General features: G+C 42.9%; 1 protein-coding gene across 5 annotated transcripts in view; it reads right to left on the minus strand.

Annotated features, from left to right (window-relative positions):
* Positions 1 to 2736: 2736 nt before the first annotated feature.
* Positions 2737 to 20005, minus strand: part of Gpx5 (glutathione peroxidase 5) — a 75773-nt gene continuing 58504 nt past the window's right edge. For 3 of the 5 annotated variants that reach the window (XM_031359007.1, XM_031359005.1, XM_031359006.1), the window contains 6 exons: positions 18249 to 18401; positions 9724 to 9899; positions 7567 to 7720; positions 5457 to 5574; positions 4942 to 5041; positions 2737 to 3844 (listed from right to left, as the gene is read on the minus strand). In XM_031359007.1, coding sequence (XP_031214867.1) covers positions 3638 to 3844; positions 4942 to 5041; positions 5457 to 5574; positions 7567 to 7720; positions 9724 to 9899; positions 18249 to 18321 — 828 coding nt within the window. In that variant the 5' untranslated portion in view covers positions 18322 to 18401 and the 3' untranslated portion in view covers positions 2737 to 3637. Of the gene's footprint in view, positions 3845 to 4941; positions 5042 to 5456; positions 5575 to 7566; positions 7721 to 9723; positions 9900 to 18248; positions 18402 to 20005 lie in introns of those variants that run through there. The other 2 variants (XM_031359008.1, XM_031359009.1) reach the window with 2 other exon arrangements.

Below are 20005 nucleotides of genomic sequence, written 5' to 3' on the forward strand. Positions count from 1 at the left end.
TCCAGGAGTCCTGTGTTCAGTTCCCAACACCTGCATGGTAACTCACAACTTTCTGTAACTGTGGTTTTATGGAATCCCTTGCCCTCTTCTGGTATGCAGTGATACATGTACACAAAACACCTATGCGTATAAAATAAATGAGGCCATTATCCGGTAACTAAAGGTCAGACACTGGGAATGGACTATTTCTCGTAGGTGCAAGGACAGAAAATAAATGGTGGACTAGTTTATCTATATAAGACTTCAAAACAGTAAAACACAAGGCAGATAATTTATCTTTTGACAACATCATGCTAACTTATGACATAAGAAGTATTGCTTTAAACTTCTAATGAACCTATGGGGGCTTGAAAACAGATAACACATTTTTAGTCAGGTACTAGTCTTAATGGAAAGACACGTAAACAATTCTGCTGTAATTCTTTAAGCTTTATCAACCTAGGATATGAACTATTGCTTTAAACTTAGGATGAACTTACAGAATGTAAAAGTGCTTAGAAAATTACGTGATCAATTATCCTGAGAAGGTATAAAAACTAAGAATAATTAAGTGGCAGTGTAGCCCTTTCCTGCTTCACCCAGCGAGTGTCTCTCTGTATGTGCCTATGTTTCTTTCCTTCCTTCCTTCCTTCCTTCCTTCCTTCCTTCCTTCCTTCCTTCCTTCCTTCCTTCCTTCCTTCTGACATAAAGGAGCAGTCTAAATGTGAAATTTAACTTAGTTTTCTTGTTCAGTTTAGTAGCAGAACATGAAAGATGTTGTATCCAGCTGTCTGTCTGCTGTCTGTCTGTCTTTCTCTCCCTCCCTCTCTCCCTCTGCTTCCTTCCCTCTCTTGTTTTGAGACAGAATCTCACTGTGGAGCTCAGTCTGACCTTGACTGGGTGGCTCTCCTGTCTCAGTCCTCTCGCTGCTGACGTTATAAATGTGCATCACCACAGTGGCCCTGAGACTTTTTTTTTCTAAAGGATCCAGCAGGCATGGTTTCACATTTAGTTTTTATTTCATGAGGTGTCACCCCAGCTGTTCACTATGTCTCTCCAAACTGTAGATTTCCTTCAGCAATGATAACCATCCTATTACCCCCACGGCTTTCAGTGCTAGCACATTACTAGAGTGTATCCCTGTGTGGTAAACTGGACCACCTGAATTCAAGGGGGGGTCTCAGTAATCACAGTTACTTTGTGGTAGAAGCTATTTGTGCTACATTTCTTTTCTTTTCTTCTTTTTTAAAAATTAGATATTTTCTTTATTTACACTTCAAATGTTCTCCCTTTTCCTGGTTTCTCCTCCAAAAGCCCCACATCCCATCCTCCCTCCCCCTGCTCACCAACCCACCCTCTCCCGCTTTCCTTTCCTAGCATTACCCTGCATTGGGGCATTGAGGCTTCTCAGGACCAAGGGCCTCTCCTTCCATTGACGACTGACTTGGCCATCCTCTGCTACATATGCAGCTGGAGCCATGAGTCCCCCCATGTGTACTCTTTGGTTGGTGGTTTAGTCCCTGGGAGCTCTGTGGATACTGGTTGGTTCATATTGTTGTTCCTTCTATGGGGCTGCAAAACCCTTCAGCTCCTTTCTCTTTTTTTTTTCTTTTTTTTTTTTCCAGCTCCTTTCTCTAGCTCCGACATTTACTTTCTAATTACTAACCAGGTGTGGATCATTTAGCTTTTAAAAAGTCACAATACCATCTCTTCCTTAGATAGGCATTTTTTCTCTGTGTTGATAATTGTCCATTGGAGTTCTTAGAAAGAAGATGAGAAATGGAGATTTTAATTCACCTTGACTATTGGGTTACTGGAGTGTGTGGCTCAGTGCATACAGGATCTGCTTATCATGAGGAAGTTCCAGTTTGACATTCAACATTTTAAGAAAAAAATTTACCAGGACATTAGTGAATTGTCAACACCCGGGCTTAGGGTTCCAATGAATACATATATTCCGAATTTGATGCTCATCTTGAATGACACTAGAACATACAGCAAGTTAGAGAAATGGGTTTTACTAGAGAGAAAGACTGGACTGCAGGGCAAGGACAAAAGGTTACCAGCCAACTGCGCAGATGCCTCTGGAACTGAAAGGCCTCAGGTGAACCCTTGAGGCTAAGACTTCATGCAGCAAACTCAGTCTGAGGCAATTCCTATAGTCAGGTTCCAGCCCTGAGCCTCAGGTGACAACTTTCCAAACATATAGGAGGATAAATACTGTTTGAGATGGCTATTCCCAGTTGTCAACTTGACTACATCTGGAATAAACTACAATCCAGAAATGGAGGGCATGCCTGTGACCCAGATCTTGAGGCTGGATAACACACGTCTTTAATCCAGACCTAGAGGTACACCTTTAGTCTGATCCATACATTCTGTTGGAGGTCTACATAAGGACAATATAAGAAAAAAAGGGTTTGTTCTTTGCCTGCTTGTTCTTACTTTGCCAGCACATTTACTGGAGCCTACTTCTTCAGGATTCCAGCTTATACAGAAGACTAGCTGAAACACACAGCCTCACAGGACTGGATTCTTGGACTTTCATTCACAGCTGGCCAGGACTACAAACTCCCTTTAGTACATATATCATTATGTATTATATATTATATATTCATTCTGTAAATTCTGTGACTATAGAGCCCTGACTGATACACTGTCTCCAAGAAGGTTCATAATGTGGACGTCACTTGTAGTGTGAGCAGGAGGAGAGATTCAAACATAAGTATCGATTAGGAATGAACCACAGAGGTCTTGAATGCTTCAGAAAACATTTTATTGGAAATAATATGTCTAGTTCTGAAGTTGAGGTGGGGTTGGGAGGGTCCTATTCCTCAGATGATAAAAGGCATCCCCACTCATAAGCACTAGACAAACCTGTGAAGATCACACAGGAAGGAGCACTTTTGCAGAATCAGGGACAAGTCCCGGATCCTGGCAGCAGGGAGATGCCCTCCTCCTATGTGAGTCAATCTTCTCCTACTCTCCCTCAGATTGGTCACAGGAGAAGGGGCAGATGGTATGGAGACTGAATTCAAAGAACTCAGGAACTAGGAAGGCATTTGTCTCAGGAGAACTTTTTAGGAGGAGCAACCTAGACTGACCATCCTCCATTGCTCTTTCTCCTCCTTCAGGCCTGGAAGAGAGAGACTCAGAATGGCCCAGGGGACACTTCCTCCTCCAGATACAACGTCCAACCGAGCTATCCTCAGATGCTTTGATGAATTAGCGTGGTTCAATCAGGTTGTGTTGTTGTTGATGGATTTTTTTTTCTTTTTTTGACACAAGGTCTCCTGTAGTTCAGGCTGGCCTGGTATTCATGTTCCTCCTGTGTCTGCCTGTCTGAAACGTCTGTAATGTCTGCTGAGTGCTGACATTGTAGGTGAGTGCTAACATCCCTGACCAAACCTGTAATGAGGTCTCTCTGGATTCAGTTTTCTCTTTTTTCTTTTTTCTCTTCAACTCATAAATCTAACAAGGAAAAACATCGGCAGCTTTCCAGACACAGATCTACTTGTGCAGGGAAAGAACTTAGGCAATTTAGGGGTGACTTGGGCAGGCAAGGTCCATTTCAGTGAAGAGTATGCGGAGAAGATGAAGTCCTTTTTCAGAGCTGTCTTTAAGGGGGAAGGAGGAAGAGGTCAGAAGCTTGGCCTTCCTATATGTTTTTGAATTGGTTCAGGTACATCAGGATGTCAGACTTGACAGTGCTGACAGGAGCCTGGTGGAACCAGCGCATGACAGGGACACCATTGGGTCCCACTAGGAACTTCTCAAAGTTCCAGCGGATGTCATGGACTTTGATTGGCTCCCAGAAGGCGTGCTTGCTTGTGACCACAGTCTCTGAGGGGTGAGGGCAAGAGCGCTGCAGCAGGGGAGCCGAGGAGAGAAAACACATTATTCCTGTCCCTAGGTGATCCAGGGTCCCCTCATTCACAGGCAATCCCCTCCCTTGTGACACGCATACATTCTATCCTCCTGTGGGTCCTGATGATTACTGTGATGTCAGACGCCAAGATCTCACAGCCTGGGCACATCCCCTCTTTCTGTCCCTCACCCCAGGGCTTCATCCCATCCACAACACATAGCTTAGGATGTATTTGTTGTCTTTCAAGCTTTCATTTCTTGTCCTTGTCATTGTCTGTTTTGTGAGACAGAGTCACACATAGCCCATGCTGGCCTCAGAGTCAATGTGTCTCTGAAGGCAACCTTGAATTCCTGATCCTCATGCCTCTACCTCCCAGTGCTGGGGTCACAGATGAATGCCATTGTGCAGGCTCATCTTCCTTTTCTGCAAAGTGAATGACTTGGACTAGAATGTTATTTCCAAGGTCTAGGGTTCTCTGGGTCAGTGGAATTTCAAAAAACACCTTTTGGGAAACAACTTAGAGCTACTAGGATTGCTATCAAAGAAGAAAAAAAAGGCTAAACAACATTTTGTGAGTTAATTTAAAAGAGATCACTGTAAGAGAACTTACACATGGCCCATGACCTTCAAATAAAGGCTAATCTTAACATGAGATGGATGGAACTCACAAATCCCTCCTCATACTGTTCCAGCAGTTTCTGGAGAACCATGTATGTAGTTGCACAGCTTCGAGTTCTCTGTGTTGTTACTACATAGCCTACCACACAGGCGGCAGAGGTCCATAAAAAAAAAATCCTCTGATGAATGAGGAAATGAGTGTCAACGAGCAACAGGTCTAGTAAACACTGCCACTGCACACTGTCTATTCCTGACAAAGCCAGAGTCCCATGGATGCTCACAGACTCATATCTCTATGACATATGAGCTCACATCTCTATGCCGAGCAGATTTTATCCAGAAAGATTAACCCCACATCCAGGAGTGAGCCCTTGGATCTGTTTCTACTATAACCAACCTATGGAGATTTTAAGTTCCTAAGGGATGGTAGGAAGACAGGAGGAGAGGAATTGGGCAAACTCCAGTCATTCGCTCACCTTCAAGAAGGTGAAGATTTTCTGTTCTTTTTCACCATTTACATCCCCTTTCGCAAAAAGCTGGAAATTAGGTAAAAATCCTTTTCCTGGACGAACATACCTGCAAGAAGCCAAAGGTTGGGACACAAGGGTACAAGTTAGGACTGTGAGATGTAGACAGGAAGGTCAGAAAGAGCAGAGATGCAACAGGGAGTGGTGACAAGGAGGAACCAAAGGACTTGTTTTGTGTGTTGGTCTTCCTGGTTCACTTCATTTCTTGATTCTAGTCTGCCTCCACTCCTTTAATTGTTCCTGTTTCAGGAGTAGCTGATCTCCAATTTCTCCACCATCCATCCATCCTGGGCTGTCAGGCATGAAGAGAGACTGTATGGGCCTCATCAGATTCACATCAATTAAAATTCGCTTGCAAGTGCCCGAAACCCATGAATCACCACTCTCCCTGGAAGTTCGGAGGATCTGAAGGGTCTCTGAGACAGGAAAGGAGACCTCTTACTGAGCATTAGGCAGCTACTTACTTGAGCCCGGGAAGAATCTCTGAATTGTCTCCTGGTTCTTGCTTTCCAAACTGGTTGCAGGGAAAGCCCAATATAACCAAGCCAAGTGGCTTCAGATCCTCCTGGAGTGCATTCAGCTCTGTGGTTAGAAAGGGGGACAACTGATGGCCTGACCTGGAGACTCCCATTCAGGAAGGATCCCTTGGGTCTGTTGCTGTCACAATAACATGGAAATGTATATCATCCAGGCTGAACAGAGGAAGACCCAATGGGCTAGTAGTTATTTTACAGAGAAAGAACCAGAAGGAGAAAACCATCTGTAGATCAGAGAATATGAACATCATGACTGTGGCTAGACCTGCATTCTGAGCCCCCTTATTGTGCAACACTTCTCAAACACACAACCACCCATAGGTTTGTTTGTTTGTTTGTTTTCAAACAGGAATTCCCAGGTCCCCTTTCCAAATCCACTCCTCCCAGATGGTGCCAGCCAATGTTGTCATTCAAAACCCAGACAGGCTTTAAAACAAAACCATCTGGGAGTACTATAGCTCATTGTCTAGCCCCCCTTGCTGGCTTGCAGATAGAATGGGCCTTTCTTTTTCTAAAGGAATAGGCATACTACATGAGTAGCGTGGTTCTCGCCTGGGTACAGGCTAGCTCACACTGAGCAAGTGCAGACAAATTTAGCAGGTACGAGAAGACAAGAGCTTCTAGCTGAACTTCCTGGGAAAGTAAAAAATGGATTCTACTTAAAAAAAAAAAAAGTCCCCCAAAGTTGAAGTAACGCTCAAACGTCAGTGCTCCCACTGTCCACTGCCATGAAGAGTTCCAGCTGCCCTGCTTCGACTCTGACAGTTGTCTCCTTCCTTAGCCCTCTCTGGGCTCTATCACGTTAGGATCCAGCTTGGCCAGTTGGACTCTCTCAAAGGACCCTTCAAAGTTAGAGATTGCCTCCCTATTTCCACACACTTTCCTCTCTTCCTCCCCAATCTCTTGTGTTTACGAGACAATCCCTCTGTCCAGGACAGAGAGACATTAGGAAGCCTGCCTTTCAGCCCCTTAGTAACTCTTCCTGGTTTGCTCATCTGTTACACGGCAAGTGTAAACTAAAGAAGGAGACTGCTCTTTCTTCCTCTTTGAGATATGGTTATCCTCTCAGCCCAGGCTGGTCTGAGCTTCCTTCCTCAGCCTTCAGAGACTAAGACTCACTGCTCTGCATCACCACACCATGATATAATTCATTCTTAAGGCCTCCATAAACTGATAAGATGGATTATGCTTCAATTTAAAAAGAATGAGGAATTGGGCTGACTTAAAATGTACATTATTAATTTCGAAGTCATCAAATAGTACTCACAACGTTCACCATGGGGGCTTGAGAAGAAAGAACATCTCTCACAAATGTGACAGTATTCTCGGGGGTCGGGGAGACAAGAAGCAGAAAGATTTTGTTCCTTTGACTTTTAGGCCTTGTGAATATATTACTTCTGCAAAGCACATTGCATACCACAGTATTCCACAAGAAGACCTTATTAGTTCACACAGCCGGAAGTCTTCTCCATCAGCTTCTTCTATTCTGGTCATATACTACACTTATAAAGCCTAGAAAGGCCCTGTTCCTCCTTTTATGGTCATTATATCTTTCCCTAGAAAAATCTCAAAAACATGGATCTTCTCTCTTGTATTTGCCAAGAAAACTTCTGGAATTTCCTGACTCATTGATATAATACCAAATTCATTCATATCTATTAATTCCAGTGGCAGTCTCAAAGAAGAGAGCAGGCCTACCCAGAGGAAGGGCCAGCCACTTTGTTGTCTTCTGTGGAGAGCTGAATCGTGTCTTGGGTTTTGCAGATCACACGCTTTCCATCACTAGGATCCACACAACTACAGACCTCTGCCTTAGGAGGCGAACACAGTCACAGGTGAGTAAATGCTGTGCTCCAATAAAACCTTTAACAAAAACTGTCTAGGTTTGGCATGTGGGCCATTCCTTGCTAATTTAAGACATCAGAGAAAGAAGTAAATTGCTATGATATATGGAATTGGAATAGATTATCCAGTGTAATTTAGAATGTGGTCAGCTAAAAATATTTCATCCTGAGGTCACATGGCTCTGAATTCTTACCAGGGTACTGGATTGTCAGACCACAGTAGGTAGCCACATTGACAAAGAGGACATGCTTTCCTGCATACTGCTTGAACGGAATGTGATCCTTCCCATTAAGAGCCAGAGCCTCGTAGTCGTAAATGGTGCCTTTCACGTCTTTGTAGCAGTCCATCTGGAAGAATTTGGAAAGCTTTGTTATGAGTGATAATGGTGGTCATGTCTGTTTGATCATTCAAAGCACACATGGACATTGAGGGCATTAGCTGGGACTCAGAGAACGAGCTGAATTGTGTAAGAGTTTAGAAAACCAAAAAGTGGGACTCCACATAAAAATCTATTGCTTATGTGGAGAAAGGAGGGACATGGAGAGGTCACTGTTCTCTCCATAGGAGCGACAAGTAAGTGGTGACATGGGACGGACCCCATGTGTGGAGGGGTCTGAAGGGAAGGAGCTAAAAGTAAATGTCATCACAGAGAAAAAAAAAAAAAAACCTTGGGTTTTGTGAGACTGAGGCCACAAACAGCCATGGATTAAAGTCACACAGCCTGTTGCTCTCTATGTGGCCACATTTTCATTGCTTCAGTGCTTCATGGTGGCCTAGTTACTTCTCTTTTCCTAACTCTTCTGACTTTCTACCCCTATGAACAAGATAGAATGAGACGATCTCTAGCCTGGAGTAAGATCTACAATCAGTGTGTCTATGCATCTGGGTTGTTCTCATACCTGGGTCTCAGAGCCCCTCTCTCCTAAGAAAAACAGCACAAAGAAGCTCCCAGGTTTGTTATTGTGGAAAACACTATAGTTTCCTTAATGGATTTCTCTCTCCTATCCTTCTCTTACTCATATGGCTGTCTCACATGCCAAACCCATGACAATAAACCCTGTGTGCCAAGAAATGGTATGGAGAGCCCCAGTGACAGACTAGCTGGTCACATCTGAAGATATTTGAGCAGATCCCCACACATCAGAAATAAGTTCTATGTGAAATTCTTTTCTTTTAAAGATTTATTTATTTATTTTATGTATACGAGTACACTGTAGTTATCTTCAGACACACCAGAAGAGGGCATCAGATCACGCTGCAGATGGTTGTGAGCCATCATGTGGTTGCTGGGGATTGAACTTAGGACCTCTGGAAGAGCACTCAGTGCTCTTAACCACTGAGCCATCTCTCCAGCCCTCTATGTGAAATTCTTACTGCACATCCTCATGTTAAATTTCTCTATAAGGTAGGTGTTAGTTTTATTTCTGTCTCTGCCTTAACTGGGTCCCTGCTATGCGAAGGTGGACAGATGTTCACCTTCACAGCCAGATCTACTCACCATGTTGGGGGTGGGCAGCTATAAATTGTTCATGGAAGAAAAGAAGTTCTATCCCACTGTGTGAGTGAATGTTGATTACTTCTAATATCCCCTCCTCTGTGTTTCTTCTATCTTCCTGTGGACTACCCCTTCTACTGCTACACAGATAGAGGTTGTCGATAAAACAGTTGAGATCCAAATGGAGAGCAGAGCTAGCACTAGATTCTCAGACACCCATCACTCCAAACCTAATTGCTTTAGGATTCTGGTTATTATTTTTCCCCATGAGTTGTTTTTTTTTTTTTTTTTTTTTTTTTAAACAAAGTAGTCCTTTCTTTGTTCATCATTGGGTCTGTGATTAGTCAACTTCTCTAAACTCAAGTCCCTACCTACCTGATGACCATGGTCATCAGACCTGCTCTGATCTAATATGGCATGGGGGGGGGCATCCACTTGGAGATGCAGTGGAGAAAGGATAATTGGTTTTTTTTTTTTTTAAAGATTTATTTATTATTATTATATCTAAGTACACTGTAGCTGTCTTCAGACAGCACCAGAAGAGGGTGTCAAATCTCATTACGGATGGTTGTGAGCCACCATGTAGTTGCTGGGATTTGAACTCAGAACCTTTGGAAGAGCAGTCAGTGCTCTTAACTGCTGAGCTCCAGAAAGGATAATTGTTAATGGACTCTTTCCTCCTTATCCATATGCAACTCAACAACTCCTATTTATGAAAGGGAAGCTGATTCAAGAAGAGAAGAAAGGTTAGAGGGGACCACCAGGAGAAGTACACTGAGGCAAGGCTCTTACAAGAAGGGCGGAAGGGACAAAAGTGACCATATTCAGCCCTGCTGTGCTCTCTATGGGCCTTACCTTCATCCTTTCCGGCCTGAGGGTTGTCTCCACATAGCTGGCTAGAAGAAGTGGAACAAGATAGAAGACTCTTAACTGTGTAGCCATGACTAGTACTGCCAATTTCTGGTCTGAGGGCCTGTGGTCTTTGTTCATCTCCTCAGTTTTTTGATACCTTGGCCAAGACCAGCCCACACCTATCAAGACCAATCACAGGGCAGTAAGTATTCCTGTCCAGCAAACCTAGAGAATTTAAGTCATATCCTTGCCTACACACGCCCCCATGAGCACTCAGAATTCAATAGTGTGGTGAAGAGCTGGAACTCATATGAGTCCTGAATTTTATCAGGATTTATCAGAATTATCAGAAAGCGGTGGCAAGCCCTTGGATGTAAATGTTGAGAGATAAACACAAACTTCCTTGCAAAATAGTTGACATGAATGTTCTAAATACTGTTAATAAGGCTTGAGATATGTAGTTCATGTATGTTTAGTATGCTCCAAGTTCAGTGCATAAAAACAATGATGAAACCAACCAATCAAGTACTTTACCTAACATTATTATTTTAGATTTTTTGTTAAATAAAGAACACATCAATTAGTACACTGCTATTCTGCATAGGGTTGGGCAGTAGCAGAAATACCGCCTATTATTTTAGCTTAAAAACAAAAAACAAAAAACAAAAAACAAAGAGTAGAAGCTAGAGAAATGGCTCAGTGCTAACAGTACTTGCTGGTCTTACAAGGGAATCGAGCTTGGTTCCCACCACCCACATCTGATGGCTCACAGCTACCAGCAACTTCAGCTTTAGAGGACCTCAAGCCTTCTTCTATATTCTTTGGGTACCCACAGACACATTTGCACATATGTGTAGACACACATACATACACACACACACACACACACACAAAGTCAATAAATAAAATAAAACCTGAAAAAAATGTGAAAAGCTCTGAAGGATAAACCCATCTAGAATCTGTTCACGAGAACTTGGGTGTGGGGAATGGGGCAGGAATTGAGAATAAACCACAACACATTGATACACTCATTTATAGAAATGCTTTCAAGGACTTATAAATCAGTAATTTTTAAAAAATCTGATAAAGAGAGAAATGAGCACAACTCAGGAAAGCCAGTGGTATCTGTGGTAGGATACAATGTTCTCTCTCAACAATAATCAAAGAATTATGAATAAGAAAAGATAAATCTGAGTTTATCAGATTGGCACAAGTTAAGAGGAATGGTGGGACTCAGCCTGGGTGTAGTCCGGCAACTGTGCTCCTGTACAGAAGGAGGGGGATGGGGGAACCTGAACACTGTCAACTCTTTGGGTGGCTACTCTGAATGCAGTGCTTTTTATTTTTTGAACTAATTAATTTGGGTGTGGGGGGGGTGTTGTGTTTAAAATTAGCATATAAAGCACTAGTGAGTTTCTCGATGTTCTCCCCACCCCCACCCTGTCCCCTGCCTCTCCCATGTACTTCTTGCTCAGTAGCCCCCGTGTGACTTTCATGACATGGGTATTCTATTACCCACCTTTAATCTCTCCCCATTTTCTTAAAACCTCTTTTCCTCTTCTCACGATCCCCTTTCTAATTTCATGACTTATATTAACCCTTCATACACATATGTGCATATAAAGAAATAAAAACCTAGGATCCATATGAAAGAAAGAATACAGCATTTGTCCTTTTCAATCTGGGTTATTTGACTTAACATAGTAATTTCTAGTACTATTCATTTTTATGTCACAATTTTATTTTTCTTTTCTTTTTTTTTTAAAGATTTATTTATTATTATATGTAAGTACACTGTAGCTGTCTTCAGACACACCAGAAGAGGGCATCAGATCTCATTACGGATAGTTGTGAGCCACCATGTGGTTGCTGGGATTTGAACTCAGGACCTTCAGAAGAGCAGATAATGCTCTTAACCCACTGAGCCATCTCGCCAACCCTATTTTTCTTTCTGGTTGAATAAAATTCCATTATGTGTATGTACTACATTTTCTTTCTCTCTGTGTTTGTTAATGGGCACCTAGGCTGGGCCCAATCCTTGCAACAAACATAGGAAAAGTAGCTCTGAGGTAGACCTTGGTACTTCAGGGACTTTAAGATTTTGAGAATCCTCCATCCTGAGTTTCACAGTGGCTGCACTGGGTTACTGCACAATGGGCAATCAGAGGTCCTCTTTCTCCCATCTTTCCTGGCATTGCTGGTCTTAGCCCTTTGTTTGAGATGAACTGGAATCTCAGGGTAGTTTCTATTTTCGTTTCTCTATTGCCTAAGGCTATTGAACATCTTTATTTATTTATTTTTGAGACAAGATCTTGTGTAGTCCAGGCTGAATGAAATTTTTATGTACCCAAGGATGACCTTGAACTCTTCCTGTTTACAATTCTCAAATGCTGGAATTACAGGAGTGTGCCACCACACTCAGCAATGTGGGATACTCTTTAAAAAAAATTACATTTTATGTAGTGTGTGTGTGTGTGTGTGTGTGTGTGTGTGTGTATACGCGCGCTATGAGGGATGAGTGGAAATCATAACCTTTGAGAATTAGACATGATGAGTCACTGAATGTATTTATTACATTGGTCCACTGAGAAAGTTTTAAAAAATTGTAAGAATGCTGAAAATGAAAATGCTCTCCCTTTCTTTTGTTTGAAATGATACCAAATCTTCCTGTTATAGTGTTATTAACTTGTAAACTACATTGTTACATTGTGTATTTTTTTTTTTTTTTGAAGAAACTTGTGACCTAGTATGTGCTCTATTTTAGAGAGGGTTCCATGGGCTTCTGAAAAGAAAGTGTATTCTGTTTTCCTTTGACAGAGTAGTCTAGGTGTGCCAGATGACTTCATTTGATCTGTGCTGTAGTTATTTTGGACAGTTCGTTGATTTTTAGTTTGAGTGATGTCTGTTAGGGACACTGTGTTGACACCACAACAAGACCTGCCAGATATTCCATTTCTCTTATATTAATTTTAGGAAATTGTGTGCTTCAATGTTTAATCCACATATACTTAATGCCATTATGTCTTCTTGATGAATTATTCCCTTTATTAATATGTGATGGGTTTCATTATCTCTTTCCACCAATAGTAGCTTGAATTTTACTTTGTCTGACACCAGACAACCTTTTGTTTTTCAGCTTTCTTCCATTCAGGAGTCTGTCCACCATCCTTTGAGTCCATCAGAGTGTCTTTACCACTGAGATATGGACTTAGGTCTCCCTGGCAATGGGCAGAGACACCTTGCTGTTGTTGGTGCTCGTTTATAAGTCAAGAGTAGAGCAGTTGACAGTCCTTCATTCCTCCTAGCTTGATGCCTGACTTGATGGCAAAAGCTGTCTTATGCCTAGGACACATAAAAATCAAATCAAATCAAATCCAGGCAGTGCCTCAATAGAGGAAGAAAACAAATAGACTTGCGTTCCAGGTCCACAGTGCAGGCAGGGGAAAATGCTCACAGACCTGCTCTCTGCCCCATTGTATAGGTGGGCCATAGACACATAGGGCTCCATGAATAGCATTGAAGAAGGAGGAAGACAGAGACATGCAACCACCTACAGACTTGCCCTCTGGCACACAGCACAGGCAGATAGATACACATATGCTGCTACACCATGCACCAAAGGCTGAGGATGTCACTCTGGGTCTGCAAGCCACATGGCCAGCCTGCAGCAGGAGCCATCCCAATGTGCAAACACGGGGTGCACAGATGGGAGAGAAAGAGAAGTGGAGCAGCTTAAGCATTATGAAGAAAGATGGAGCTGGAGACTCAAGGGTGGAGTAGCCTGCTGTGAGTGGCCAGCCCTGTCACTTGGGGCCATGGTGAGGTCCCAGTTGGAGCTGCCTTTGAGGACCATGTCTGGGTCTATGACTATGAAGTGGCAGGTGTCATTGTCTGAGGCTCATATTACCACTAGAGAACATGGGCATATCCAGGCCTTGCCCCTCCCTGGCTTCGATGCTCTGGAGAGCTGGCCCCATCTCTCACTAGCAACGGAACTTGGGAGAGCAGAAGAGAGGGCCCTACCTCAATTCAGTTTGCTCTCTCTGTGACCATCATGGAGCTGGAGATGTGATCTCTCAGCTTCCTGCTCTGGTTGCCTGCTTCTATGCCTTTCAGCCTTTCATACTATTATGAACTTTCCTTCTGGAACCATAAGTCAAAATAAATTGTCTTTCTTAAGTTGCCTTTGGTCATGATCTTTTCTCTTATGGCCACAAAATGTAACTAGTAGGGATGCTCACTAATATTTCTAAATTTGAGAATTTTTCTGCTTTAATTTCATGGCATAGATTCTCTTTGCCATTGGTTTTTAATCTCAGTTCCTTCTATCCCATGAATTTGTAGATTTGGTCTTTTAATTGTACCCTAGCTATCTTGGAAGCTGTGGCTCTGTTCATTCATTTTATATTTCGGGGGTTTTCAGGACAGGGTTTCTGCATGTAGCCCTGGCTGTCCCGAAACTCACATTGCAGACTAGGCTGGTTTCAAACTCAGAGATCTGACTGCCTCTGTCTCCTGAATGCTCGGATAACAGGCATTCTCCACCACCCAACATTATTTCTTAATTGATGTTTAAATGTAGTATTTCATTGACATTGTCCTCCAGCCCTGAGGTTCTTTCTTCTGATTGGTTGAGTCTATAGGTGATGATTTCCACTGTGTTTTTATTTGGTTCATTGAATTTGTTTATGTCTAACACTTTTATTTGTTTGTGTTTTCCCCCAAATCTCAATATTCTTAGCAATTCTCCCATATTACTTCCATTTTTATCCACGTTGTTGATTTCCTCATCCATTTTTGTGGACTTTTCCTCCTATGCTTCTTCCAGGCCCTTGTTTGAATTCATCTGGTTGTTTCTAGTTTCTTTTAGGCAACTGACAATTTTTACTGATAAACTTTGGAAATACTCATCCAGTATTATGTCTATTTTGGATTCTCTTAATTTATAGTTGAATTTTATGGTCTTTTAGAGTCGTGTTGCCTTGGCATTTCACATTTATTTTGTTTCAGTAATGCAACTTGCATGTCAGTCAGTTTGGACATTTCTTTGGTTTTATTTGGAGATATTAAGCAGCCTGATCTTGAAGGGCTTCATCTCTAGCACCACTTCTGGAGGATTCTGAAGACGTTTCCTGTGCTTTATTAGAGCTTTGTGATGGTGTAATAGCAGCTGCAGTGGCAGAGCCCCCTTGATTGGCCTTATGTGGAAGGCACTGCCTTTTATCAAGTCCCCATTGTGGATATCTGAGAGGCGGTGGCTCAGACTTTTGCTTCCATCCTGGATGTAGTAGATCCACAGAGACAGTAGTTCAAGCCTGGGAGCTGTTTGGCTAATGGGCTCCCAGGACAGTCATTTCTGGAAGTGTGACCTTTGGCCTAGTTCCATCAGCGTCGCATGACTGTATTATTTATAAAAATATTTACCTCTAGTCCATGCCCACTTTCAGAGAGTAAAAACACCAAGCAAACAGAGACAACAGGTTGGAAAGATAACAATCTTGTTTATGCTTCATCAAGAGATTTGATAAAAAACTGTTGAGATGGAGGAAAGATTAAAGGGAAAAAGGGTGGATGTTGATCTGCGCTAGCTGTTCTTAGTGCTTTAGAATTATAAAGAGGATGCAAATTCAGCAACTAACTTGATTCTAATGAGATAAGTAACAGAAAGATGCTTGAGAAGTATTCAGATTAGCAAGACTCTTAGATCTTCCCTCTTTTCCCGCACTGAACTCTGGCCCCTCCGCCCATACTACCCTGCCAGCTCGGCTTCACAGACCTTGGGAGTTCTGTTACCAGAATGAGAAAGGATTCCTCTCTAGCTCTAAGCTATCTTCCCAGCCTGCCCCGTCTGCAGTTCTCCTCTCTCAGGTTCACACCAAAGCAGCCGCCTCCTGTTCCAATGTGAAATCTGAGTGGGAATTATTCTCCATGCCTGTGAGCCTGAGTATTCATGACTTATCTGGGAACCCGAAGCCTTTCCTCCTGTCAGACCTCTGATCTTTTCTTGGAGGCCTCTAATCTCTGGGGAGGAACCTAAAACAAGGATAGACTGATCCAGCTACAGAGCTCCTCAAATCCTTTAAGTCACCCTGCTGCCTAACGATACTGACTGACTGGCCCTCCATCTCTGTCTTGGCTCAGACAATCATAAAGATTCGAATAATAAATCCTGGAACAACACACTTTGGTTTCTCAGCCTTTCCAAATCACCTAGACTTTGATTAAATTGTGTTCTGGGCCTTTGGATCTCATCTGCCTAACTGGAGAAATATAAACTTTATGCAGTGTGTTAGCTCCTGCTTCAGTGTTGCTAAGCTAAAACACTCTGACAAAGACATCCTGGGGAGAAAAGGGTTTATTTGGCTTTGAAAGCCACCAAAAAGAGATCAGGGGGAAACATTGCTCACTGGCTTGCTCAACTCACTTCTTTGTACAACCTAGGACTGACCAGGGCCGGTACTACCTCAGTGGACTGGGCCCTCCCACATCAATCATTAATCAATAAAATATCCCACAGACATGCCCATGTTCAATCTGATGGAGGCCGTTCCTCAATCAAGGTTCCCTTTTCCCAGGTGATTCTGTTTTTTCAGGCTGACAAAACTTAACCAGCATAAGAAGTTAATTTTAAAAATACAGGTGTGATTTATTCAAATTCTAGCTTGAGATAAACAGACTTTGATTATTTTGAAGAAAGTAATGTTTAAGCAGAAAAACACAATTTGACTAAAGTTTGGGGTTCTTCTGTAGAGGCCAAAAGGTTTCTTGGGAGCTGGGACTCAGCAGGAGGCTCAGGCCAGGGCACTGCTCACCAGCTAGAGTGCGCTCAGCAGCTTACTGCTTCTCTTCACACCTCCCACCAGGCCCAGTTATCAAGTCTTTACTATTTTCTTTCGGGATGGTGAAATCATAGTCTTTATGGTGAAATCATAGTCTTTATGGTGAAATCATCTTCTTTCTTTTGGGTTTTTTTTTTCTTCCTTTTCTTATACCCAAGGCCCAGTGGAAATTCTGAAAACCAGGCATGCTAACCAATACAAACAGACACCCCAGTGTGAGGCTCTCAGTTTCCTTCCTTAGAATTTCCCAAAGCTTTGGACCTAAGATTGTTGACGTTGAGCAGACTCGTGTGTGCTCATGTATTTGTACAAAGATGGTTATAGGATTTTTTTTTTTAAATTTACATTGGTGTTCTGCCTTCATATATGTATGTTTTGTCTGTGTGAAGGTGTCCAGGAGTTACAGACAGGTGTGAACTGCCATGGGGGTGCTGGGATTTGAACCTGGTCCTTTGGAAGTGCTTTCAACCACTGAACCATCTCTTCAGTCCTTATGTTATAAATCTTGTGGGTCACTATTGAGACAGTTGAGATGGAACTTATGGGATACTAGGCTAGTATTAAACACTAGTAAAATGCTGGCAAAATACCCTAAAATAACTATGATCATTTATTGTAAGTTCTTAATTGCACTCTTTTTGATGTTCATCTTCCTGAATTGAAGCAAAGAGGTGGCCATGAGGCCATCTCAGTCCCTAACTAGCAGATGTTGGAGTCTGCTGTGCTGCCGTGGTTGCTGTGAACTAAAGGGCTATGGGGCAAAATAGTTAGCCAGATGATCCTACCAACATCAGCCACCTGGAACACTTTATAGACACCTTGGAAACACGATGTAGTTACTGATCATTACAACTGATTGTCCCAGCCCCCGAGGGCATATCCCCAGCCAGGATATGTTTGAGACAGTTTGTACCAGACTTTTTGATATGACAAGCCTTGAACTCTAGATGACCCTGCAATCATTTCTGTCTATGTCAGAGTGGTAATTTTCCTGATGACTTAGAAGAGGGATTCCTGTGCCTGATGATAAAGACAGGGCTTATGAATGGTCCACAACAATCTTGTCCAAACAAGTGGTTATGATTGGTCTAGAGTTCCCTTCCTGGGCTTTGGTTGAGTTCAGTGAGCAGGCTGGGAGACATTCTTCCACACGCCACACTGCCTCTCTGGATGCGGTAGCATTAGAACTGATAAAAGGCTTCTCTTGAATGCTCTTTTCTTGTGAACATTTGTAGTGAGGGCTGAGCTGCTACCAGAGAGAAAACCAGCCGGGTGAAAGCTGCAGAAACTCCTGTCAACATCTTGCAGAGGAGATGTTTGACAGCTGAACAGTTGAACAGTTTGGATACAGCCAGGGAAGGAAGATGGGGAGATGGCAAAGGAGAGCAGAGAGCTGAGGGTGAAGATCAATCAGCAAGAGCTAGAAGGCCAGAGAGGAGAAGCTGCGGGCCCTGAGTGTCATGAGGCACTGGAGAACTGTTGAGGTTAAGAACAGGGGTCTCATATCCCAGGCCAAGAGCAGCAACCCTGGCCAGTCTTAATGACCAAGAGTCCTTAGTCCTTAAGTCTTACATCCAAAACCTGGCAGGTAACCACAACACTAGAGGGTACTACCTGCTGCCACCCATTGCTGTCACCTGCTGTTCCCAAGCTGCCAGAGAAGAACCATTGAACTTGTCCTTGACTTACCTACCAGTTCTATCTGGGTAGGGCAAAGACTCCCAGCCAGCTGCCTCATACACCGCCACAAGAGATGGCCCATCGCTCATGGAGGAAACCTTATATGGTTGCATGGATGGATAGGTTATGCACACAAATATTTGAAGGGACCAGAAGTTTCCACTGAAATGACAAGGAATATAATTTTAACAAATAAGATTTTAGCTACAAATAGTTGGGTATGTGCCTTATATCAAGTCTGTAAAAGCCAATCCAACGCTAAGCTGAACTATGTCTTGAAAATCTTTAAAAACTTTCTGACTTTAAAATTCCTTATCATCTTAAATGTGGTGGGAGACTAGAGTGGGAGGGATCAGATCCCAGTCTTGGCCTGTTTTCCCAGTCAGGCTGTGATCTTCCTGATGCTGGGATTCATATGAGGCTAGGTGGTTTGCTCAAGGGCACACACCTAGTGAGTGACACTTTGGATTTCAGCCTTTGTTCATGACATAATCCCACCTGAAATTCAGCACTAGGTTTCTGGTTTTAGTGCCTCTGAACACAAAGGGAACACATGGCCTTTGGAGACCAGTATACTTCTCAGTCTCTGACTCAAGTGGTATTTTCTGCAACTACCCATATTCAATTCAGACACTTTTGTCCATTTTTTTTTTTCTTGGCTGTTCTGAACTAGATCCTTCTGCCATTTTATTTGGATCCCCATTCAGGGTCTTTCTGTTCCCTAGATTGCAAGAGTGGAGCATAGCACTGACTCCAACTCTGCCACTGTAAAGGAATGCCACCTATGTTTACGCACAATGTGTAGTTCATGAATATGTTGCACACCAATAATCTCATTCAGCTTTACAATCAGCCAGTTACAGAAATGAGGCAGACACCATCAGCTCAAATTAGCTCAAAATCAGAAAAGGCAAGTTAAGAAAGGCAAAAATGCCTTAACTAAAGGCTCACAATGGTGTAGGTCCAGACCGTAAACCTGAATTCTTATTCAAATCTTCTTGACAGTCCCCATAATACATGCTGGAAAACACAGGACTCTCACTAATGGGTCTTGCATATGTGATTTCCAGCTTCACGGCTCTAAGTTTTCTAAGCTTCCTCACCTCCATGCCTGTTGTGATAAACTTTGGGGCAATATGGCTTAACTTGAGTCTTCGCTGAAGCAGCTGACTTGGTGCCGACTTCCTGATGGGTCTGTCATTTATGCCAAGTACCCCTCCTCTGACTGGCCTCAAAAGGAAGTCTGCTCCTCAGAGGCTGAGAAAGTGCGGTGGTGAGAGGAATAATGTGTCCTCCCTGAGGCCTTGTTCTTGTCCAGTGCACTGGATTTAGTGTGGGAGTGCTGTGTCCATGCCTAACTCCAGGAACTCAAGTCTCCCACACCACTGTGATTCATGTCCAAGAGGAGACCAAGGGGAGGGAGGAAGGTCTGCCACAGGCCAACACTGCAGCTCTGGCCTTGGGGCAACCCTTAGAGACTGAGAGAGCTCTGATGCATCTGGTACTTTTGGTTTCTCAGGATCTGATAGGTGTTTCATTGGATTGTTTCCTGGAGCAAAGGGTTTACCTTCTCCCAACATGTTCCAACAAAACAACTTTCTAAAAAAAAAAAAAAAAATGCAAGAAAAATGCTTGCCCCAGAGCCCCAAAGTTTAAAAATCCATGAAACAATGAGAAAAATGTTCAGCGTCATCACCAATAGGGTCTTTTCATCAAGTTCTTGTGGACAGCCAAGAAGAATAGCAATAGGCTTGCATCGAGGCGGC

The sequence above is a fragment of the Mastomys coucha genome, unplaced genomic scaffold (assembly GCF_008632895.1).
Source record: "Mastomys coucha isolate ucsf_1 unplaced genomic scaffold, UCSF_Mcou_1 pScaffold7, whole genome shotgun sequence".
NCBI lineage: Eukaryota > Metazoa > Chordata > Mammalia > Rodentia > Muridae > Mastomys > Mastomys coucha.